At 52.8% G+C, this 25387-nt stretch overlaps 2 protein-coding genes across 2 annotated transcripts in view; one reads left to right on the plus strand and one right to left on the minus strand.

Moving 5' to 3' along the window:
- LOC310920762 (olfactory receptor 14J1-like) overlaps window positions 1-25387 on the minus strand; it is a gene marked incomplete at its 3' end in the record, with an annotated part of 1005486 nt that overhangs the window by 421358 nt on the left and 558741 nt on the right. The window lies entirely within an intron of this gene.
- Window positions 23077-24009, plus strand: LOC310920605 (olfactory receptor 14C36-like; the record flags this gene model as incomplete). Its single annotated transcript, XM_083880665.1, has 1 exon — window positions 23077-24009. One exon carries the CDS (start codon window positions 23077-23079, stop codon window positions 24007-24009), a length of 933 nt encoding a protein of 310 aa, XP_083736791.1.

The raw sequence follows: 25387 nt of genomic DNA on the forward strand, positions 1-25387 counted from the left end.
ACTTGGGGGGAGCTTGGGGAGCTCTGTCTGGGCTGTTTAGCGCGCGGGGCACGGCAGGAGGTTTAGGCATGGAACTGTGTTATGAGGGGCTCTGAGGCCACGGGGGATGGTACGAGATGAATTCCCAAAAGTGCCCGTAACGGGAATCTGTGGGGTTGGAGCATTCAGGGGATCTTGGAACAGTTTCTGGGGGTCCGAGTGGGCCCTGGGGGGTCACCTGGGGATCCTGGACGGTCTGGGGGACACTTACTCAGTTCAATCAGTTTATTTGCTGATTAAACATATATATTATATTTAAAGGTTTATATTCTACAGGCATAAGTTCCATATACACAGATATCAATAGACATAAGTACAAAACCTGATATTCCATGTAAGAGAATGATGTTCTATACTCTTAAGAGCAAAGTTAAACTGAAACAAAGAAAAGAAACAACTGGGGTTAACAATGAATGAGGAAGGAACAGAAAAGGTTGTTATGCCACTGTAAACTTTCATCTGAGTCTACATTTCAAATAACACAAACACCCCGTCTGAAGGAGGATTTCTCCTCAGGAGAAATGTCTTTCTGAAACTTTTCTTGGTTGTCAGGAGCTGCCTCTGTGCCAGGAGCCCAGCCCAGCTCAGCAGCACAGGAAAAGTACAAGGACTTTAATGACCCTCCCGTGGATTTGGTGTTGTTTACATCAGACTCAGTCCCTGAGAGTGTGTTCAAAAAACTTCTCAAGAACTCAAAATTAAATTGAAACACTGAAGTTTCTTGAAGTTTTAATGTGACCCACAGAGAGACTCAACAGAGAAAGTGTCCCCAGGTTCCAGTTAGAGCAGAACTCTGCAGGCAGTGATGACAGGTGGGGACAAACAAGCCAAAGGTGTCTCTGATGCTGACCAAACCTGGATGTGTTTCAGGAATGCCAAGGGCCAAGGCCCGAGCCCCAGCCCCTGCAAAGGCACATCCTGTCCCTCCCTCAGTGCTCAGGGCTCTTCCCAGCCCACTGGGATGTGGGGATGTGCAATGCCAAGGGCAGCACCATGGGGTGGCCCCTGCCAGGCTGCTGAGCAGGGCCAAGGAGGCAATGAGGCGCCAGGGCTGCAAGGGTCACTTGTCTCCTGCTCATGGCTCAGGCCCAGGCCCAGCAGCCATGGCCCAAGTGCTGCAGGAGTTGGCTGTGTCAGGGCCTTGCAGCTGCTGCCCATCCCTGTGCCCTGTGCAGCCCAGGCTGTCCTACGGTGTCCATGCCCTGCGCCTCTGTCCCTGCAGGCTGTCGTCATCCCCCGGCTGCCCCACCTGGCTGGGCCCTTCCTTTGCTGACAGCTCTGCCTCCTGCCTGCCTCTGCCTGGCCACACAGAGCCTTGGGCTTGATACCAAAAAGGGTTAATTCCATTTTTACTGTGCCTGTGAAGTTTTAGCCCAGGAACAAGTCATGCAGGGCCTGCTTTCCCAGCAAGGACAGTTGTAAGACAAGTAGAAGACATCTGGCTCAAGAGTGCAGGGATAGGTAAAACAAGGAGTGAATCTGGGAACTTGGGCTGGGTTTTATGGTAATGGCTAAATTGTAATACACATGTAGCACCTATATATAAGGTCACTCTTTTAGAATAACATGTCCATTAAAGTTGCAAGTTACCATGGGATGGAAATGAACCATCTGTCTTTCTAGATCCCATGGCCAAAATTGATAGTCCCCCTTAAAAATTCCCTATATGCAAGGGTTCTCCCAGAAAAAAGCTGCCAGGACAGAGAGTTCTGGCTGGCTTTGGCCCCTGGTGACCATTTCTGATCTCAAGAAAACACTGAGCAAAGTATTTGAACCGGTTTGACTACTGGAATATCAATGAATCTGTCATCCTCTGAAAAGTTCAGATGCTTTTCTAATCATATGTGTCTTTTTTTCTTATTGTGCATTATTCATTGAATATTATTTTCAGCTAAAAATATTGCTATTATTCCACCAGTGTTATCTGACACAAAACATCTCTACGTAAGCATCCAGGTCACTTGTAGAAGCAAACACAATATGCAGCAGGAATTCTTTGTCTCTGCTCCTATCTGTCCCATCTCCTCTGGAGCTGGAGGTGCAGCCCCAGCCCTTGGGAGGGCTCAAGGGGTCACAAGCTCAGCTCTCACACAGAGAACTTGCACACCCCGGGGTGCCCCTTTCAGCCTCAGTGCCCAGAGCCTTTCTGACACCTTCCCCTGGAGCTGCTGCTTCCCTGCAGCCCCGGCCATGGACAGCAGCAGAACCTGGTGTGTCCCGAGCAGCAGAGCCAGCTCAGGGCCCTGTGGGGAGCAGGGCTGGGGCAGCAGGACAAGGCAGCCCAGGCAGCCAGGGCACACCCAGCTGGGGAAAGGGATGTCCAGGGAGGAGAGCAAGGGAGTGTTTCTGTGCCTGCAGGGAGGAATGCAGAGGAAGCTGCTGCTGCAGGGCCAGCTCTGGCCTGGCCGCTCTCTCCCCTGCCCAGGGCTGCTGTGCTGGCCTGGGGAGAGGGGCTGGCACTGGGTGGGCAGAGGCAGCCTGTGCTGGGCATCTCCTGGAGCCAGGAGCAGGAGTTGTGCACTGTCCCTGAGCTCCATTTCCCCTGCCCTGGGGAGCTCCAGCCCTGGGTCTGATGTGGAGGCTGACCTCCCTCTCTGCCCCTCAGCAGCTGCTGAGCCCTTCAAGGGGGCCAGGGCTGTGGGGTGAGTGCACCCAGTGCTGGAGCAGCCCAGAGCAGGCACTGCCATGGGGCTCACCCACAATGGGCTGGGCTGAGAAGTGCCCAGAAGATAAAACCCACCCATGTCAGCTGAGCTGTGTCACTCTGCAGGGCCAGGACACGTTCCAGCAGGTGTGGGGGGCTGTGCCAGTCCCCTGGCAGGGATCTCACACAGGCTGGTGCTGCACTGAGGAGGTTGGTCTGTGGCCTTGGTGGCATGGCCAGTGTGAGAAGGTGCCCCAGGGCTTTGACCATCCCTCCAGCCTCTTCCATCATCCATTTGCACACCGGGGCACTCCCCTCAGTTTATTGGTCTATTTGTTCTGTGGTTATCTCTTTCCTTCTGCCCATTTCAGCACCGGTGTAGGGGCAGCATCAGCCCTGCCCAGGCTCCCTCCTCACCCAGCCCTTGGCAGAGCCCAGGGCAGGGCTCTCTGTGAACCCTGGCATGGGATGTGGGTGTTGGAACTGGACACTGAGGTCTGGTGTGGACACTCTGGTGGGGAACATTTGCCCACCCAAAACACACCCTGTGCTGTGCCGTGTCTGATGAGGGGGATGTGGGGCCTATGCTGGGCAGGGGGGTTGTGCTGCCTCAGGGACAAATGACAGGGATGAGCCACAACACAGTGACCAGGAGGTGCAAGTGAGGACAAGCTAAGGAGGAGGAATTCAGAAATCTGACCTGAGCATGTCTTCATGTGTTTTGGAAAGCCAAAGCTCATCTGGGGCTGATGGAGGCTGCAGGCAACATCCAGAGCAAAGTTAATTCAGTTGCTGTGTTTGCAGGAAATGGCTGCAAAAGGAACATGTCAACCTGCTGCTAAACCTAGAGGGGCAAATCTAGAATCATGGAATGGCCTGGGCTGGAATTCTAAAGATCATCCAGTTCCAATCTCCTGCCATGGGCAGGGACACCTTCCACTGGACCAGATTGCTCCATGTGACCTGGCCTTGAACACCTCCAGAGGTGGGGAGTCTGCAGCCTTTTGGGGTAACCTGTGCCAGGGCCTCACCACCCTCACTGGGAAGAATTTCTTACCAGTATCCCAGCTAAATCTTCCCAGTTTCACCTCATGGCCATTTTCCCTTGTCCTGCCACTCCAGGCCTTTGTCCAAACTCCTGCTCAACTTCTCTCAAAGCCTTTTTCAGTGCTGGAATGGGCTCCAATGTCCCCCTGGAGCCTTCACACACCCAGGCTGAACAGCTCCAGCTCTCTCAGCCTGGCTCCAGAGCAGAGGTGTTCCAGCCCTGCAAATGTCCATTGTGACACTGCAGGGCTTCCTGTAACCAAGGGTGCATTGTCACACTGTGGAGCCAAGGAGACCCTTGTGACCCTGGGGTGCCCCAGGGCCTTTGTGACATGGCATAAACAAGGAGAGCATTGTGACATTTGGCATCTCAATGAACCAAATGTCCATGGTGATACTGTGGATCCCCTTGGCACCAAAGAGACCATTGTGACACTTTGAGGCCTCATGGAACCAAGTGTCCTTTGTGACACTGCAGAACCAAGGGGCCATTGTGATACTTCAGGGCCTCATGGAACCCAGGAGAGCAGTGTGGCACTGCAAGGGCTCCTGGAATCAAAGAACTTGTGTTGTGACTCAGGGGAGGCCAATGGAACCAAGTGATCCATTGTGACATTGAGGGGCCTCAAGGAACCAAGGGAACATTATGACATTTCAGGGCCTTGTGAAAGCAAAGGGGATCCTTGTGGCATTGTGGGGTCTTGTGTAACCAAGGGCCAGTGTGGCACTGCAGGGCCTCATGGAACCAAGGGCCATTTTCAAACTGCAGAGCCAAACAGACCATTGGGACACTGTGGGGCCTGATTGAACTGATGAGAACATTGTGACACAGTGAGACCTTATGGAAACAAGGATCCATTGGGACACTTTGGGATCTCATGTAACCAGGAGTCCAGTTGTGACACTGCAGAGCCAAGGAGATCATTATGACACTACAGGGTCTCATGGAACCAAGGGGCCATTGTGTCACTTTGGGGCCACATGGGACCATGGCCACCATTGTGACATGATGGGGCACATGGAACCAAGGGGCCATTGTGACACTGCAGGGCTCCATGGAAGGGAGGGCCCATTGTGACAATGATACCAAAAATGAGAAAAGAAAAAAAAAAAAAAAAAAAAAAAAAAAAAAAAAAAAAAAAACACAAAAAAAAAAAAAAAAACCCTGCTTAACAACAAGAGAGGAGGAAAAAGTGCCATTCTTTATTCAGCCAGATGCACAAGGGGTAATAGCTCCTCCCAAAGGTGTGCATGCAGAGTACAGGAAAGTTCCTGCTTACAGACTGTGTTTCACAAATATATTCAGTGATTGTGACAGAATAAACATACATAGGATAATAATTTTCCTGAAATCATTAACATATTCTTCCCTCCCTTCACAGATGTGTTCTTCTGACCTGGGGGTCTCTTTGGTAGTCCCTGGTTGTTGGTGATGCCAGAGTCACACCTGACTGCCCAGGGGACTTTTAAAAGTTGGCACAACTGGAGCTGGTCACTTTCCAATTCTCCTTCTCACATAGTGGGCATTGTGCAGTTCCATGGGCCAGTGAGTTTTGAAGAACAAGCATTGTGTATGCTCAAAAGGTGGAGATGGTTTTACAACTGGCAACATCCCCCCGCTTAGAGGCTTGTGAAGCTTCTCTTCTCTCCAAGCCTTCCTAAGCCTCATATCAGTGTCTGCAGGAACTCAATCTCCCTCCCCATCCTGCAGCAGCCGTAATTTACTTACTCCAGCCTTGGTCTCCAGCACAGCCACGGAGGCTCTTTGGGCTCTGGACTTCTCCTGCAGCCACCAAGGCCAGCTGAGCTCTGCCCTTCCCACAGCCAGCCCTGCCCAGGGCAGGCAATGTCCAGCAATTCCCTGTCTGTGCCTGGCCTTGCTGTCCCCCCCCAGCAGCAGCTCCGTGGCCCCTTTGTGCCGCGCTGGCCCAGCCATGGTGCCACAGCCCCTGTGCAGGCCCAGGGCAGGACAGGAGCCCTGCGGGTGGGAACAGCCCCTGTGCCGTGGTGCCCACGGCAGCCTTGGGGCTCTGTGCCCCATGGCCTCCCTGCTGGGCAGCCTCTGCCAGCTCCTGCACAGCCCGTGGCCCCTGTGGGCCTGCACAGACAGCCCTGCCCCGGGCTCTGCCGGGCTCTGGGCCAGCAGAGAGGCCGGGCAGGGCTGGCCATGGCCGGGAACAGCCCTGAGCCCCGCAGGAGGATGGAGCTGGGCCACAGCCAAAGTGCCCCCAGACCTGGGCCCAGCAGCCAGGGCTGCCAACGCCTGGGGACAGAGGCTGCCATTGGGGACAAATGTCCTGGGCCCCCTCCCTGCTCTGTCCATGCCACCAAGGGCACAGAGCAGCCTCCTCTCTGGGCCACTTGCCTGTTTTCAACGCCTTCCCCAGGCGCTGGCCCTGCCCCACCAGGCCTGGGCTGAGTCCTGCCCCTGCACGCTCCCCCAGGCTGAGATGGACACTGATGGTTTCTGTGCCAGGCTCTCTCAGCCCAGCCCAGCTCCCTGCCAGCTCTGCCAGCTGCCCTGAGCTCTGGGCAGCACCAAGGGCCTCTCCCCAGCACAGCCCAGCCGGCTCTGGCCCCACAGCTCTGCTCAGCCCAGGCTGCTCTGGCCAGGGGCCCCACGGCCTCAGCCCCTCTCAAGGGCACAGCAGCAGCTGCAGCTCACACAGGGCTCAGCCCCAGCCATGGGGGAACCTGCCTGGCCAAAGGAAAAGGAGGCTCCCTGGGTGCCCTGCTCTCCTCTGCAGGAGATCCTGAGAGCTCTGCAGCCCCTGCTGCCATCCCATCTGCCCAGGCCAGCACAACAGCCCCTTGTGCCCTTGTGGCCCTCAGGAGCTGTTCCTGCTCCAGGCCCAGGGCCCATTCCAGAGCTGGGGCAGCCACAAAGCTCTGCCCATTTCTGTTCATTGCTGCTCTGATCAGGATGGATCCTCAGCCACTTGCAGGTTGCTGATGAATTTTACTTTTCCAGAGGCCTTTTCTTTCTTGAGCTCTTCACGTGAGAAATTCCTTGACAAAGGGTCATAAACATCTGTTCAAAACACCCAAACAAGACAAGCCCCTGGGGATAATATGAGTCTTCAATTCTTCTGTGGTTAATTACACACATTTCAGAAGTGTATTCAGAGTGAATATACTGTATTGAAAACAATGAAGAGAGAATTGTTTTGTCCTGTTCCATTTTCTTTTTCTCTTTATAGATTGATACCCACAATCCCCAGCTGATATTGATCCCCAGCATCTCCTAGTGCAGTCTGAATAGATCTGAAAATCAAGACCCTTCATGGCTGACAATCAATCACACTTTGTCCCTACCCCCACCCCACCATTTCCCTCATCCAGCCCCTGGCACTCAGAGCAGCCTTGTGCAAATCTCAGCTTCCTCCACTCCAGGCTGCACCTGCAGCTTTCAGCTCCTTGGCACCAACTCCCACCTCCTTTCCTTGCAAAAGGAGCTGCCTGAGACACACAGGGATGTTCATTTATTGTTAGGAAACAAAACCAAGGGAAGACACAGCTCCATAACAAGCAAAAGTCATTCCTCTGCTGCATATCAGATTCACTTTCCACATCAGACAGTCTCAGACCAATGGTAAATACATTCTGTGCCCAGCACAGATCCCAAGATGCCCCAAACCCTCCCTGCCCCAAGTTTGTCCACATTTGCTCTTTGCACACACAATTCACACGCTGAAGTAAGAAGCTCTCTCCAAGCCCACAGGGAGGACAAGGGAGAAAGTGGATGAAGAGCTCCCTTGTGCAGAGCTACAGCTGCACTAATCCCAATATTCTGGGCTCACAGGAACTGAATCCAGGACCCTCTGCAGCATCTGTTGCCTGGGTCCAACTCTGTCTGGATGGCCAGGCCCAAGGAGTGCTGGGGAATGGAGTCACATCCAGGGGTGTCCCCAGGGCTCAGGATTGGGGCCAGGTCAGTTAAATCTCTTGATGGATGATCTGGACGAGGACATCGAGGGCACCCTCAGTCAGTTCCCAGTGAGCCCAGGCTGGGTGGGAGTGTGGCTGTGCTGGAGGGCAGGAAGCTCTGCAGAGGGATCTGGACAGGCTGCAGCCATGGGCCCAGGACAATTGGATGAGGTTCAGCAAGGCCAAGGGCCGGCTCCTGCCCTGGGCTCACAACCCCCCCAAATCCCTGGCTGTGCCCTGCCCCTGATCCCCACAGCCTGTCCTGTTCCCTTCATCCCTGCATTGCCAGGGACTTTCTGGGACAAGGCAGCTCTGCTCTGGGTATGGAGGGAGGTGCAAGTGCCACCACTGGAGTGGGAACCAAAACTCACACCAGGTTTGTGTCCTTTGAGGGTCAAGAATTGATGGGACTCAGAGGAGCAGAAAATGTCTCCTCATTGCCAACATAAAATATGTAAACATGATACAATTTAAGAAACATTGAAACTCTTCCCTCAGCAATGTGAGACATCCCAGCAACATCTGACATGTCCACCATTCACAAGGGATTCCTGCACAAAACCAGATTTGGACTAAGATGGTTCTGTGATAGATATAAACAGAGTACAGTTGTTGAATGAGGATATTCTGCACAAAGTGGGGATAAAACATCCTGAACAACTCCTCATTTGCAAAGCTGTCAGTGGTGGATGGAGAAGGGGGTCAGGCTGCTTTTGGGGGTGAGCAAATGCTGAAACCAACCTGACTCATTTAATCTCTTCCTGTCCTGGCTGAACCTCCCCTCTTGCCCCTTCCACCCACTGTCTTTTTTATCCCACCAGGCCCCCCAGTGAAGAGCCTGGCTCTGTGTTCTCCATCACCTCCTGGCTGGCACTGCCAGGCTGGGATCAGGAGGCCCTCAGCCTTCCCTGCTCAGGGCTGGACCAGCCCAGCTCCCTCAGCCTCTCCTCACAGCCCAAGGGCTCCAGCCCCACCTTGGAGCCCTTCCCTAACCCTGCTGCAGCTGCCAGACATCTTTCCTTCCTCTGGGAACCCAACCCAGGCCACAGTGACCTGGATAATCCCTGTCCTGGATGTCCTGGTCACACAGCCCAGCCCCTTGTCCCTGTGTCAGGCTCTGGGGGTTGATTTGTGGAACATCCTTGGGGGAGGCTGCAGTGCTGGGGGCAGGGGGGACCCAGGGGGACAGGGGACCCTGCTGGGCACGAGCAGCTGGGGAGACTTCTCTGGGGGGAAATGTGAGTGGGGCTGGGGCAGAGTGACCAACCCAGTGACCTCACACAGCCCTGCTGTGATGTCACACAGCCCCCTATGATGTCACAGCCTGCTCTGTGATGTCACAGCCTTCTTTCTGGTGTCATTCTGCTGCACTTTGATGTTACAGCCCACTCTGTGACATTACACCCTGCTCTGTGATGTCACTCTGTCACCCTGTATGATGTAACAATGAGATCACAGCTCATTCTGTAATGTCACAACTTACCCTGTGATGTCACTGGTCACTTTGTAATGTCACACAGCTGCCTTGTGATGTCAAAGCCTGCTCTGTGATGTCACATTGCCATTCTGTGATGTTGCACAGTCCCTTCTATTATGCCATAGCTGATCAATGACCTCACATAACCCACTCTGTAATGTCATAGCTCACTCTGTAATGTCATAACCCACTCTGTGTCCTCACTCAACCTGTTCTGTGATGTCCCACAGTCCCTCTCTGACATCACAGCTGCTCTGTGCCTCCATCACACACAGCCACAGAGGTGCCTCTATGACACAGCCCCTCTGGGACATCACACAGCCCCCCCTGTGACATCACTGCCACTCTGCGACCTCACAGCCCCTCTCTGCAATGTCCCCCAGTGTCACCTCTGGGGCAGGGCAAGCTGGCAGCCTCCAGGAGCATTTGGGCCCCTGTGCCTGCAGCCCCCAGTGCCCGGAGGTGCCCTGCAGCTCCCGCAGGCTGCAGAACCTCGGCGCCAGCCCCGACAGCCACAAGTGTCCGTCCTGGTCCCGGCGGAGCCGGCACCGCTTGGAATCCCGGCCGGAGCGCGGCTGTGGAGCCACCGCCGGGCTCAGCGGGGCGGGGAGCCCCGGGAGCCCCCAAACCCCTCCTGCCCCGCGGGTGCCCGCAGCAGCCCCAGGGCTGTGCCCGTGCCCGTGTCACCGTCCCCGCGGGGGCCAGGGCTGTGTTTCCCTCCCGGGGACGGGGCCCTGCGCGCTCCCGGCCCCCCAAACCCCCGGCGCTGCCCTGGGGGTCTCACCTGGACGCAGACGCTCAGCAGGGAAGTGTCCAAGGCCCGGGGGCTGCGGCACAGCAGGGACAGCCCCGGGGCACCCCCGGCCGCCTCCAGCTCGGTCACAGCCAACTCGGCGTTGCCAAGGGCAGGGATGGCCCTGGTCCCCCTCGGGGATACCCCAGGACCCCCCGTGCCCACCCCTGTGCCCACCCCTCACCACGGTGTCCCCAAGCCCCGCAGCTCCCGGGGTGCCCAGGGGGCGGGATGGGGACCCGGCTCTCCCGGGGGGATTCTGTCACCTCCCTTCCCCCGGCACCGCCGGCTCGGGGCTGCTCAGGGGCTCCCGGCAGGCCCCGAGGGGCCCGTGGCACTGCTTTGCCACGTCCCCCCGGAGCCGGGCAGGGGCCACCTCCCTGCAGAAGGAGCGCTGGGCACCCGCTCCCAGCCGGGAGTGGCCATCGAGGAGAGGCCCCAAGGAACGAGCCTCCCGCAGCCCGGGCAACTCCCCCTCCTGCGCCAGGCGGGGCGGCAGCCCCACGTCCCCCCGAGCCCCCGGGGGCTCCCCAAACCCCCCCGGCTCCCCAGCACCCGCTTGTCCGCCTTGGGGAGGGGGACGAGCCGCTTCTCCACGGGGCCGCCCTCCTGGCTCGCCGCCTGCTCGGTGCTGATGTCGGCGATGTCGGGGCTGTCACACAAGTGCTGGAGCTTCTCTGGGGACACCGCCGGGGTGACACCGCTGCCCCCCTTCCCCCCCCACACCACAAGACCCCCGCCACAGCCACCAACAGCTCCTCGGAGCTGCCAGGGACAGGAGGCAGAGGTGGGTGGTGGAGTGTCCCCAAGGATGTCATGCTGTTCCCAGGGATGCCAGGATGTCCCCATGGATGTTGGGCTCTCCCAACAGATGCCAGACTGTGCCCATAAGTATCACAATGTCCCTGTGTCTGTCAGGCTTTCCAGAGGCTGCCAGGCTGTCCCAGCCATGCTGGGCTGTCCCCTGGGTGCCACCCTGTCCCCCCAGCCCGGCTCACCTGTCACAGCTGCAGACCTGTCCCGGGCTCTGCCTCTCCTCCTCGGGGATGTGCAGCATGTCCAGCACGGCCAGGCTCAGCCCTGCTCCTGCCTGCTGATGTGCTGAGCCTGAGCAGCAGCCTCAGCCAGAGCTGACTGACAAGGTGAATCCTGGGCACTCTGTCATTAACACCTGGAGAAGAACAGATAAGAGATGAAGGGGGAGCACCGTGGAGCTTGTGAATTGAGATATCTTAGCCTTGGTTAGGTACAGGCCATGGTGTAGAGAGAGCACAGATATGAACAAGAGCTAGGAAGACACATTTAACTGTCAAGGTTCTTTAAAACTATGGAATTTTGTAAAAATTTTGCAAAAGCTGCCAAATAATGTGAACACTAGGCTGTCTGTAGTTTGTGGAAAGAATTTTGCAACTGTTTAGGGCTGTGGCCTCTTTTGACCTCCGACAAGTACGTAACACTGTACTGTGAGAATAATACCTGATTTCAATGGTTTCAATAACTTCAATTCCTTTCTACCTTGACTTCAACTTAAACTTTGATAAATTTTATTTTCAATTCAAACTCTGACCTTTTTTTACTGAAGCTTTGACTTAAGGCTCCCTGCTTGGATTCCTTTTGCACACCCTCTTTGAAGTCCCATCTCTCAGTTGTGCAGCACTCACCGAGTCTAAGGCTCAGCTCAGGCCAAGCTGTGGCTTTCACTGATGGCAGAAGTGTTCCATCCAGCCCTCCTCATCTAGGTCTTACTTCTGGGCAGGCTATGGCCCTGACTGGCTGGAAAAGCATCAAACCCAGCTGTTTCTGTGCTTGAAATGAAAGCAAGTCACTTGGACTAACTGATTTGGCTTTACAGAAGCTGAACCCTTTTTTCCTCATAGATAAACATGAAAAGCCTTGTCTGGAAGAAGCTCTTCAAGTCCTCCTTGTGAAAAGGAGGCCCTTCAGCAAGAGCAGACCCTGAGTACCAGCAAAGCATATAAGCAGATATAACTTGTGCCTTATTAATTTTGTTCAGAATTACATCTTTTGTTCCTATTATAATTGCTAAAACAAGAAGAGGGGAAAAGAGGGGTGCATGTACACCCCCCTCAAGAGTCTTTGGTGTTCTCATGTTCTCATGTTTTTCTCATGTTTTTAAATCAATTCACAACATAATCTAGCAAGCCAACAGCTTGTCAGAAGCAGAAGATTGTCAATAAGAAGACAATTTACCCACCACCTTACTTGAACTCCAAAACTCACACATTTGGGAGACATCAAAGGCAAAAAGATGTGTGTTTTATTTTAAATGGCTTTAAGATTAATCATTTACTATTTTCTAGTGTTAAGTTGTAAGTTGTAACTTCTAACCTGTGACATGCTAGCCTAAAAGACCCTGATATTAGTGAATTTTGCCTAACAGCTCCCAGACGTGAATGCTGCAGCTCCAATGGTACATGGGCACATCTCTGGCTAGGGGAACTAAGTTTATCAAATTGACTAAAAAGTCTCATTTGAATTAAATTCATATAGTCTTTGTCATCCTATCTGCAAGCACCTGCAAGAAGGATTACAAAGAGCATTTTTGCATTTTTAAATTTTAACTAAAAAGGGTGATTTGTCACAGCTAGTCTTTAGCCAAGACAAAATGAATCTGGTCATGGCAAGTCCAGTTCAGCTGACCTGGCTTGTTCTAGAAGTCCCCAGGTGAATAAGAGAGCTCGTGTAGAGACCTCAGCCAGTCATGGTCAGTCCAGAGAGCAGAGATATCACTGATCAAGGAGATGAGTGGGGCTAAGACTCAGACCAATCAGTGTCTAGAGCTGAGAGTTTTGAACTCTCTGTGTAAGAAGGTTTTAAACAATAAAACTAGCTGTTTTGTGTCATGATCAAGAGGACTCGAGTCATGATTTCTGTCTCCCTACCTACAACTGTCACATAATGGAACAGAACAGCACAGCCTTGGAGAAACAGATAAAGGATGTAACTCCAGAAAACAGAAGTCATTAAAAGGGCAAGCAGGATTCCAGCTCAGCTCTGCAAGGCTGACAAAACAGAAGTTATGCAAAACAAGGATATTGCCTTTATTCGAAAGTGAGGGTCAAGAAACAGCCACCTAAAAAGGACATTAGACATTGAAGACAGAGCTCAAAGAACCATGTAAGGACTTGTGATAAGCAACTACATCAAATCAAGTCAAAGGAAGTGAGGATAGCTAATGAATACGTAATCAGTGCGTGTGATAAAAACTCTGTTCATTTGATGCTCAGTGCACTCGAATGGCAAAAGGATCACCCAAGTGGCCAACATGCTGTAATAAAGAACAGCATGGAATACTCAAAACTGTGTTTAAAAGTTTCTCTCTAGTGGATTTCAGTACCAATGGTATCCATGACTCCATTATGCCCCATTGTGGCAGAACATCCCCCCTACTACAGAAGAGCTTATCTGCAGCTGGTGTGACAGCTCCAGGCATTCTCTCCCCCATATGAAGTGATGAGACAACCTTGGCCAGTTAGTTGTTATGAGCCAAGGAGTTGCTACATCCTCTGGGAGTAGAACTTCAGTAAATGAGTGGGTCCGAGAATAGATAAGGAGAGATAAGCCAGAGATTACTAACTGAAAAGGCACTACTTTTACAACTATAAAAGCGACACCATTTTCCACAGAGGTAGAAGCCTCCTAAACACACTCTGGAAACATGCAGGGACTTCTCCCACAAGCTCAGTTGCAAACTCTGTGGATACTTTCTCAGGGAATTGAGAGAAGAATTTTAAGTGTACCCCATCACCAAATTGATGGTAAGTTACATTGAATTCTAATCTACACTATTTATTTGCTAACTGTAATATGGCTTCCTTTAGACTATTAGTAGTTCTTTTTGTTTTATTCCAGTGCTATACCTAGTCTGTTAAATTTTTGTCAAATAAATATTTCATTTTATCATAGACCTAATCTGCCATTATTAAGAACCTGAAACTGAGAGCAATCTGGGGTGCAGGACACTCCAAACAGAGCCACTGCCAGAAATCTGGGTCAAAGGCAAGACTTGTCTAAGCTCTCTCTCCATTCACAACACCCACAGTTTCAAGATGGCTCCTTGGTTCCATGTGTGGCACAATATTCCATAGATTCCATGAGCATCTGTACTATCACCCATGTCCTTTTTTCCATCGAGGCTCACAGCGTCTCAATGGCCTCTTGCCTTTATGTGGCCATCCCATGTCAGAAGGGCTTCTTGGTTCCATGAGCTTCCATAGTCTCACCATGATCTCCTTGGATCCACAGTCTCTTTGGTTCCACAAGCTCTTGCTGTGTCACAATGGACCCTTGGATCCATGAGCTTCCATAGTGTCCCCATGATCTCCTTGGATCCACAGTGTCACAATGGACAGTTGGTTCCATGGAACCCCAGAGTTTCACAATAAATCCCTAGTTCCATGAGGTTGTGTAGTGTCACCATTGTCTCCCTGGTCCAGTGAGGCCCTTGAGTGTCACAATGGCTGCTTGGTTCTGTCAGCTTCCATAGTGTCAACTATGGCGTCCTTGTTTCTGCAGTGTCATCATGAACCCTTGGTTCCATGAGGTTCAGTCTTGGTTTGAAAGACAGGTGTGTGCTAGAGAAGGCAGGAGCCTCCCTTGGAACGGAGAAGGTAAAACCCCTCCCTCTGAATAATTATAATTTTGAAATTAAGGGGCTCTCACTCAAAAAAGGTATGAGAATAGGAATAGCAGTTCTTTACGAGCATGTATAACAAGGCAAGCAAACAACAATAACTGTGGCAGTAACAACAAACAGAGCCAGGCCCCCAGTGAGCCCTTCTTGGCCGCGGGCAGTTTCCCCTTTGGTGCAGTTCCGGTCACAGCCAGCAGGGGCGCTGGTGGCTCCCGGTGGGCGGGGCAGGTGCGATGATTCCCCTGCGGCTGCAGGGGGCGCTGTGGCGCGGGCTCGGGGAGCGCGCGGGAATGGCGGCTTTGTCCCAGCCGGGAGGGATGGAAGAGAGGCCTCGCTGCACAAACCCCTGGGGCTGCTGATCCCAGGGCCCTGGCAGGACTCTGGGGAGCAGCAGGCTGGAAGGGCAGGGATGAGCAGAAATCCTGGGGCGCTGGACGAGATGTATCAGACACTCTGCGGCGATCGCTGGGACTGCGGGACGTCCCAGCAGGGCAGGGGGTGCAGGGCCCAGCAGCAGGAGAAAGGCAGCTCCCAGTTGGGTTGTAGCAGTGGTGGGGAAATTCCTTTCCCCAAGCAGCAGCTTGACCATCCTCATCCCAAAGCTGAGAGCAAGTGAGAACCCCCAACTGCCCCAGCCTTGTCCTTTACCTGCCTCTCTACCTGTGGTATGTCTATCCCTCTGAGAGAAACTCTCAAAATGCAGAAGGGTGACACCAGACACCCTCCTTCCCTGAGGCCTGGCCACTTCCCTCTGTCTCAGGCACTCAGCCATCAGTGAGTCTTAGCAACTTAATATGAAAAAAAAACATAAGTAAAAAGGAAAGTAAAAGGAAGAAAAGGAAAGGAAACCCAACTTCCAACAGGTTCCTAAATGTCACTGGTCTCCTTGGTTCCATGTGGGCCTGCTGTGTCACCAAAGCCTCTTGGTTCCATGAGTTTCTGTACAGTCAAAAATGGTTCCTTTGCTCCAATGAGGCCCTGCTATGTCACAATGGATCCTGGGTTCCATGAAGTTCTTGAGTGTCACAATGGCCCCTTGGAGCCATGAGGTTCCGTAGTGTCACCATGGTCCTCTTGGATCTCATTGTTATAACGGACCATTGGTTCCATGTGGCCCAAAGTGTCACAATGGCCCCTTGGTTCCACAGGTTTTATATTGTACCAATGGACTCCTGGGTTCTATGAGTTTCCCCACTTTTAGCAGTGGTTTCTTTGGTTCCAACACCCTTGGTTCCATGAGGATCTGGAGTATCACAGAGGCTCCTTGGTCCCACGAGGCCCCACTGTGTCACAATGGACCCTCTATTCCAGGAGGCCCTACAGAGTCACAGTGGACTCTTGGGTCCATGAGGTTCCATCATGTCACAGTGGACTTTTCATTCCATGAGCTTTTGTACAGTCAACAACAGTTTCCTTGGTTCTGCAGTGTCACAGTGGCCCCTTGGTTCCATGAGTTTCTGGAGCGTAACACGGTTACCTTGATTCCATGAGGTTCTGCAGTGTCACAATAGAAACCCTTGTTCCATTAGGCCTCCAAGTTTCACAATGTTTGATTCCATGAGGCACCACAATGTCCCAATGAACTCTTGGATCTATGAGGTTCCATAGCATCCCAATGGTCACCATGGTTCCATGAGTTTCCTTAGTGTCACAATGGTCTCCATGGTTCCATTGGGCCCTGCTTTGTCACAATGGTCCCCTGGGTTCCAACGAGGCCCTGCTGTGCCAGAAAGGACCCTTGGTTCCATGAAGTTCTGTGGTGTCTTCTTGAATCTGCTGTTTAACAATGGACCATCAGTTCCACGTGGCCTCAGTGTGTCACAAATGTCTCCTTGATTCCATGAGCCCTCGCTGTGTCACAATGGACCCTTGGTTACACAAGGCCTTGCAGTGTCTCAAGGGTCTCCTTGGTTCCATGAGGAACACAAAAGCTTTGCATAAACATTGGACAAAGCTTCCTTTACACACCTGGGAACATCTGTTTGCATTCAAAAGAGGAGTTAAAGGTGAGGATGGCACCAGCAGCTTCCATCTGCAACAGAAATCCAGGACAGGGACAGAGAACTGAGCTGAAAGACTCAGAGAATTCTGCTTACAGAGATCATTTCTGGTCACACCGTCTCTTGTAGAAAGGTGACATCATTCCAGGCAGCCTGTGCTAAGCATGTGGTTCCTGAGTGGGGTTTGTTGTTTAGGAAACCTGCTCAGCCCTTTCCATTCTTTCCTCACAAACAGGAAAACTTCTCCTGGGCCTGTGTGCAGGCAGAGCCCTGAGGAGAGCAGGTGGCACATGGTGCAATGGGCTGGGACACCCAGCTGAGAGCTCAGGGGACAAGGTTCTGATGCAGGCACAGGGATGTCAGTCCCAGGTGGGCAATGTCAGCCATGGTGAGGTTGGGGTGAGGAGCAGGTTGTCCCAACAGGGTCAGCCTGCAAGAGGCTCATTCTTGTCTGTGCCCAGACCTCCTAAGGAGACATTCAGCATCAAGGTCACTTGTGAAATCACCTCTTCTCTGAACTGGATAATAAAAACCCGCTCAATTAAAATAAGTAAAATTCATGAGGTGCACTTTGAAATCTTCCTCCTTAAGAGAACTCCAAACTGACTCCAAGCAACTGCACACACCCTGCAGATTTGAAGACAAATGGAGAATAAGCGGATTCTGAGGGTTTTCTGTATTTTAGTCAGCCCACACTGGATTTGGGGCTGAGTCCAGGAGCCCCAGGCAGTGAGAGAAGGCTGAAGAAGCTGCTCAAGGAGTCAGAAGCAAAAGTCCAAGTCCCTTGGAGCATCCCTGGGCCCCAGGGAGGGCAGGGAGTGCCAAAGGCTCCCCAGGGACTGGTGAGAGCAGATCCTTGAGGGCAGGATTGCAGGGAGGCCAAGGCTGTGAGCAGGGAACTGCAATGCTGAGCAAGGCCTGGGCTGGTTGGAGGCAGCAGAAAGGCCAAGGGCTGAGCCCAGGGCTGGGACAGCAGGGCCTGTCCCTCGCGGGTGGCTCGGGGCTCTTGGTGGGGCACTGGGATGGCAGGGGCAGCAAGGACAAATGTCATCAAGCTGTGTGCCACTCCAGATCCTCATGGAACCAAGGGCCAGTGTGACACAGCAGGGCCTCATGGAAACAAGAGCTCATTGCCAGCCTGTGGGGCTGTAACACCCCAGAACACTGAAATGATGGGGGTAACCAAAGGTTCCTTTAGTCAAGTTTGGTGCACAGGAGAAATGCCAACCAGATATTCCCAGGATGAACAGATGCACAGAATATTCTTAGTTGCAAGGGACCATCAAGGATCATGAAGTCCAGCTCCTAAGTGAATGGCCCATAGAGGGATTGAACCCACAACTTCAGTGATATCAGCACCATACTTTAACCAACTGAGCTGAGAGGTGAAAACAACTCTAAAACATTAGTGACAAAATACAGAAAGTCAAGGAATTTTGGCAAAGCATTTTATAAAACATCTAATTCAACATAAAACTCTTATCATAGGAGTAGCTTCATTAACTTAACTCATTTTTCCTGAAACCTTTAACTCTTAAAATGTTAAGTTCCCAAAAAACATTCCAGGTTAAAAGGATTAGAAGGAGAAAAATGAAAGTTGGAGACAGAAAGACAGAAGAGATAAAGAAAGACACACATACAGCTACCAACTCCTGGGAGCCAGCATGAGTGAGACACAAACCCCAGGAGTAGGAGGGTCCACACCATGGGCTGGGCTCATGTTCTGCCTTTTAAGCCCCTGGGCCTTTGTGTGGCCACTGTGACACTGCAGAACCAAGGAGAGCATTGCTGACAGTACAGAACCTCACAGAACCAAGGGGCCATGGGGACACTATGGGGCCTCATGGAATCAAGGGGATCATTGTTAAACTCAGGGGCCCCATGGAACCAAGGGAACATGGAACAGGCCTGGCTGGTTTGGCCTCCTGGGGGCTGCTGGACAGGTCTGGCTGAGCCTGGCATGTTGAGGGCTGCTGCTCATCTGCCCCTGAAGCCCTGGGGCTCTGTGCTCTCCTTCCTGTGGGAAAGAACTGTCCTCCTCCAGGGATCCCATGGCCAAAATTTGGATTCCTCCTCCTAATTTCCTCATATGTAAAGATTGTTTGATTGTAAGATGAAATCTGACAGGAGAGACAGATCTGGCTGCCTTGGGCACTTGGAGGCCACCTCTCATCTGCCTTTGAAACACTGGGACCATATGCTTTTCTTTCATACAGGAAAAAAGCACCTTTCATGTCCAGGTGCCCATGGCCAAAGTTGGGAATCCATTTCCAGAATTCCCTGTATCCAAGGATAGCTCCCAGACCAAAGCTGCCAGGAGAGACAAGTCTGGCTTTCCTAGGCTTCCAAAGAGCTGTTTCTCATCTGCCTTTGAAACACTGAGGCTCTGTGCTTTCCTTCCTAATATAGAGAACTCTTCTTCCTGTCCAGGCAGCTCTGGCCAAAATTGAGATTCCACCTCCAAAATTCCCTATGTCCCAGGATTGCCCCAAAAAGGTGAAAAAAAGTGCCAGGGAGACAAGTCTGGTTGGCCTGGCCTATTGGTGGCCACCTTTCATTTTCTTCCAAAACACTTGGACTTTGTGCTTTTCTACACACAGAAAACCATCCATCTCAACCTGTTGACCATGGCTGAAACTGGGATTCCACATCCTAAACTCTGCACAGCCAAGGGTTGCTCCCAAGTGAAAACTGCCAGGACAGACAGATCTGAAAGCCTTTGGCTTCTTGGGGGCTGCCTCTCACCTGCTTTTGAAACACTGGGGCTCGGTTCCTTCCTTCCAGTAAAAAAGAACTCTCCTTCTCATGAAGGTGTCCATGGTCAAAATTGAGATTCCTCTTCTCAAATTCTGTATGTCCAAGAATTCTTCCCAGGCAAAAGCTGCCAGGACAGACAGGTCTGGCTGTCTTGGATTCCCAGGATCCACCTCTCTCCTCTTCTGCCTTTGAAGCACTTGGACTCTGTGCTTTCCTTCCAGTGGAAAAGAACCATCCTACTTATCAACACAGAAATGGCCAAATGTGGGATTCCACCTCCAAAATTCCCTATATCCAAGGGTTGCTTTCAGACAAAAGTTACTAGGACAGAGAGGTCTGGCTGGCCTTGGCCTCTGGTGGCCGCCTTTCATCTGCCCCTGAAACATCAGTGTTCTGTGCTTTCCTTCCTATGGAAAAGAAGCGTCCTCCTCCTCCAGGCAGTAATGAACAAAATTGGTATTCTGCCTCTAAAATTACCTATATCCAGGGAGAGGTCCCAGACAAAATCTGCCAGCACCATCTAATCTGGCTGCCCTTGGCCTCTGGTGGCTGCCCCTCATCTGCCCCTGTGACACGGGGGCTTGGTTGGTTCCTCCCTATGGAGACCATTGTGACTCTGTGGGAGCTCATGGAACCAAGGGGGGCCACAGTGACACTTTGGGGCCTTGTGGGACCATGGAGACCATTAAAACCCTTCATGGCCATGTGTAACTAGGGGACCATTGTGACACCTCAGAGCCTCATGGAACCAAGGGGCCATTGGGACACTGTGGGGGCCCATAGAACCAAGGGAACATGGAACAGGTCTGGCTGGTTTGGCCTCCAAGGGGTCACCTGACAGGTCCAGCTGATCTTGGAATGTCAAAGGCTGCTTCTCATCTTCCCATGCACCACTGGAGCTCCATGATTTCATTCCTATGGAAAAGAATTTGACATCTTTTAATACCCATGGCTGAAACTGATACTTCCCTGGAAAAATTCCATACTTGCAAGGGTGTTTCTAAGAAATAAAACTGCCAGCCATGGATGGCCTTGGCGTCTGGTGGCCCCCTCTCATTTGCCCCTGAAACAATGGGGTGCTCTGCCTTCCATCCTCTGGAAAATAATCCATGACCTATCGAAAAGGCCTTCTTGTGCAGAGGCTATGGCCAAAATTAGAATTTTGCCTCCCAAATTCTGTATATCCAAGGATTGCTCCAAGACAAAAGTAGCCTGGACAGACAGGTCAGGAAGGTCATGACAACTGGAGATTTTCATAAACAATGAGCACAATGTTTTCAATTGCCAAGACCTTGGAAAGGGCCCAGAGATCTCCCAAGGTAGGGCTTTGGAGGCCTCAAGCACAGAACCACTATATAGGGACAAAAGAGCTCTGTGTTCAGTGCAGTGGAGACTGAGGCCAGAATAGGAGGGCCCTGGAAAGGATTGAAGGGTGGTTTCAGAGATGGTGGATCCTTTTGACATAGCAGAGAACAGCCAGAGAAAAAAACTTAATGGAAAGTGCACCTGGGGGAGGGACAAGACTGAACACAAGGACAAAGGAATTTCTCTCCCAGGGCAGGGCTGTGGTGCAACACATCCCCCAGAAGGAGTCTGGAGCAGCCCAAGGCTGTGTGTGGCCAGGCAGAGGCAGGCAGGAGGCAGAGCTGTCAGCAAAGGAAGGGCCCAGCCAGGTGGGGCAGCCGGGGGATGACGACAGCCTGCAGGGACAGAGGCGCAGGGCATAGACACCATAGGACAGCCTGGGCTGCACAGGGCACAGGGATGGGCAGCAGCTGCAAGGCCCTGACACAGCCAACTCCTGCAGCACTTGGGCCATGGCTGCTGAGCCTGGGCCTGAGCCATGAGCAGGAGAAAAGTGACCCTTGCAGCCCTGGGGCCTCATTGCCTCCTTGGCCCTGCTCAGCAGCCTGGCAGGGGCTGCCCCATGGTCCTGCCCTTGGCATTGCACATCCCCACATCCCAGTGGGCTGGGAAGAGCCCTGAGCACTGAGGGAGGGACAGGATGTGCCTTGGCAGGGGCTGGGGCTCAGGCCTTGGCCCTCTGCATTCCTGAAACCCATCCAGGTTTGGTCAGCATCAGAGACATCTTTGCTTTTTTTGTCCCTACCTGTTATCACTGCCTGCAGTTTCCTGATCTAACTGATCCTGCAACAATTTCTCAATGGGACTTATTAAAACTTCAAGAAACTTTGGAGTTTCTTATCTGACTTTGAATTTTGAGAAGTTTTTTGAAGACCTTCTGAGGAACTGAGTCTGATATAAACAACATCAAAGCCCCAAGAGGCTCATTAAAGTCTTTGTTCTGTGTCTGTGCTGCTGAGCTGGGCTGGGCTCCTGGCACAGAGGCAGTTCCTGGCAATCAAGAAGAGCTACAAAAAGACATTTCTTCTGAGGAGCGCCTCCTCTCCAAGCCCAGCAGGGCTGAGGGCACTGCCTGCAGGATCTGAGAGCAGTGACGCAGAGAGAGAGGCTTAATGCAGCCAAAAGGACAATTCTGAGCTTCTTTGTGGAGAAATCTTCTAACCTTCTGACACAGTCAGTCTGTGGCTGCAGGGATCTCCTAAAGCTGACCCAGGACAGGACTGACAGCACTGTAAGGATGGCTCTGCTGCCCTTTCTGCTTTGGGGGAGGATGTGCTCCAGAGCGGGGCTGCCCTGGGCACCGTCAGAGGGACAGGGCAGGACGGCTCCTGCTGCCAGGGACGGCTGCAGGGGCTGAGGCTGGGGCTGCAGCCAGGGCTGCCCAGGGCTGTGGTGCAGAGCAGGTGCTGCAGCCCTGAGGGCTCTTGGCCAGGCCAGGGGATGTGTCACCTGCCAGGGACAGCTCTCAACCTGCCTGGGAGCTCCCCATGGACTGTGGGGAGAAGTTGGAGGTGGAGGGAGTGACCCCCATCAGGGCAGATTCCTCCTGCTGTGGAGATGGTGCTGCATGGCCAGGGCTGCTCTCAGCTTTCCCCTAAAGGAAAGGGAAAGGGGCTGTCAGGGTTGTCTGTGTCACTGAGACTCCTGCACTGTCACCCTGGGGATCAGCAGATCTGCCTCAGATCTCCCTCAGAAAGTGCCTCCTCACCCTCCTCTACCTACAGACAGCACCAGCAGCACCTTGGCTTGCAGCATTTCTGTTTGTCTGAGCTGCCCTTAAGGCCCTGGTGCCAGGGAGATGCCCCTGGGCAGTGGCCTGTGCTGGGAGGGGTGTGCAGGGCAGAGCTGAGCCCCCAGGGCTGGGCTGGGCTCTGGGAGCATTGGCAGGGACAAGGCTTGGACAGAGAGAAACAGGTCCCAGTAGGCCCAAGTCCAGGCAGCAGAGAGCTAGATCAACACTTGTTTGTCCTTGTCCAGCTGCACAGGATAAGGGTTTAGAGAAATTAACTTTGGACCTTCAAAAAGACTACTTTTTTTTCAAGGAAGTTTTATTGCGATTGCCCTGAAATAGAGGTAGGTGTAATGAGCAAACGGTACCTGTGTGAGACCAGCATCTCTGACTGCACTGAGGCACAGGGACCCCAGTTTTCCCTCTGGGCTAACTAGTTTTTATGCTAAGAGAAGTGATTAAGATGAAGCAATAATTCAGCAGCAGCAGAAACCTAAAGTCAAAAAATTTTAGCAAAGCTCCCTCAAGGGAACAGAAGTGATTTTGAGGGGATTCCAAATACAGTATAAAGGATTGACTCAAAGAAAATGGTCCCAGCTTGTCAATGTTTTCTTTCAACAGTCCACCATGCCCAGAGTGAAGAAATGTCCAACAGCAGCTCCATCAGCCACTTCCTCCTGCTGCCATTGGCAGACACGCGGCAGCTGCAGCTCCTGCACTTCTGCCTCTTCCTGGGCATCTCCCTGGCTGCCCTCCTGGGCAACGGCCTCATCATCAGCGCCGTGGCCTGCGGCCACCACCTGCACAGCCCCATGTTCTTCTTCCTGCTCCACCTGGCCCTCACCGACCTGGGCTCCATCCTCACCACTGTCCCCAAAGCCATGCACAATTCCCTCTGGGACACCACGACCATCTCCTACACAGGATGTGCTGCACAGGTGTTTCTGATTTTCTTCTTCCTGGGGTCACAATATTTCCTTCTGACCATCATGTGCTATGACCGCTACGTGTCCATCTGCAAACCCCTGCACTACGAGACCCTCCTGGGCAGCAGAGCTTGTGCCCACATGGCAGCAGCTGCCTGGGCCAGTGGCTTTATCTATTCACTGCTGCACACAGCCAATACATTTTCCCTTCCCCTGTGCCATGGCAATGCCCTGGGCCAGTTCTTCTGTGAAATCCCACATATCCTCAAGCTCTCCTGCTCACACTCCAGCCTCAGGGAACTTGGGCTTCTTGCTGTTAGTCTTTGTTTAGGTTTTGGCTGTTTTGTGTTCATTGTTTTCTCCTATGTGCAGATCTTCAGGGCTGTGCTGAGGATCCCCTCTGAGCAGGGAAGGCACAAAGCCTTTTCCACCTGCCTCCCTCACCTGGCCGTGGTCTCCCTGTTTCTCAGCACTGGCACATTTGCCTACCTGAAGCCCCCCTCCATCTCCTCCCCATCCCTGGATCTGTCAGTGTCAATTCTGTACTCAGTGGTGCCTCCAGCCCTGAACCCCCTGATCTACAGCCTGAGGAACCGGGAGCTCAAGGCTGCAGTGTGGACACTGATCACTGGACAATTTCACAAACAATAACTTGGTTGCCAATTTCTGCAAATCACTTGTAATAAAAGTAGTCTTTGATATCACTTGTTTCTTTGGTTGTCAGGGTTTTGTTTTGTTTTAGTTGTTCAATATTTTCCACAAAGTGAGGCCATTGTTTGTGCCCTTCCTTGTTTTTTTTTTCTCCACCTTTGCTGTGACTCCAGACTGTGTCAATGAGGGGCTGTGCTCTCAGTGGCTTTAAATGAACTAAAGGATCTCCCAGCACAGTTTTCAACACTGATCCCTTTTTTATACCCTTCTCTGTCACTGCAGCAGCAATGTCTGTGTGCAGAGCTGGGGGCAGATCAGGGCTGGCACAGCAGCTGTGCCCAGCACCAGCAGCCCTTGGTGTTGCCAGTGCTGCTCCCGTGGCCCTGCCCCGCTGCCCTCCTGGCCCTGGTGTTGCTGTGGGGCCTGAGGGCTCTCGGGGCCGGGCACAGGGCTGGGGGTGGCAGTGCCGGGGCTGCAGCAGGGACAGGCTGGGCACTGCTGGGGCAGCGCTGACGCCTCAGGGCAGGGCCTGGGGGCTCCAGGCTCCTTGCCCAGGCTCTCTCCAGAACATGCCCAGGCCAATGCTCAGCACAGAAAAGCCTCGTGAGCAGCCCCAGGGTGGCCGTGGGCAGGCTGGGGACAAACAGCATGGCTGGGGCTCTGCAAGGGCCCTGGGGGAGACGGGAAGGAGCAGCAGAGCAGGGGCTGATCCATCCCCACTGCGCTGGACACCCCAGGGCAGCGTCCCAGAGCGTCCTCATGCACCTGCCAACAACATCCCCCCTCTGCAGCCCTGGCCTCTCCCCCAGCTCACACAGGTGCAGGATCCTTGCAGGCACAGACACGGCAGCACTGGCTCAGGAGCCCCTGTTTGCACTGCCCAGAGCAGGCCTGAGCACCCCCATGGTGTTGGTGTGGGGAGATGAACCTGAGGGAGCACAAATGCCATCATCCCCTGGGGCCAGGAAGGGCTGGGGGACAGGAGGGAAACCACTCAGGGTATTTCCTTTGCTCTACCTTTTCTTTCTTTCCTCTTCTCTGCCCCTGATTTCTTCCTACTAGCCATCCTTGTCCCCTCCATTGGAAACAACCCATCCCTGGTTGCTCTTCCCCCTCTGACCCCACTCCCCATTTCAGTTCCTGAGTTGGCACCATGGGAACATCCCTTGGGGATCCGGATCATCCTCCACGTGCTTCAGGAATTGTCTGCAGGCTCCTGCAGCGCCTTGAGTTAAGGTTTTAAAGAGTCAAGATTTTAGCTAAGGCATAGAAGCAATTTATATTTATTAGGATTTAAGTTGGAAGAGTAGAGATGAAGTGGAAGAGCTTATAATGATTAGATGCTTAAGCTAGAGCATAGGTAATATATTACTTGCTC

The sequence above is a fragment of the Zosterops lateralis genome (assembly GCF_965231275.1).
Source record: "Zosterops lateralis genome assembly, chromosome: 31".
NCBI classification, from domain to species: Eukaryota; Metazoa; Chordata; class Aves; order Passeriformes; family Zosteropidae; genus Zosterops; species Zosterops lateralis.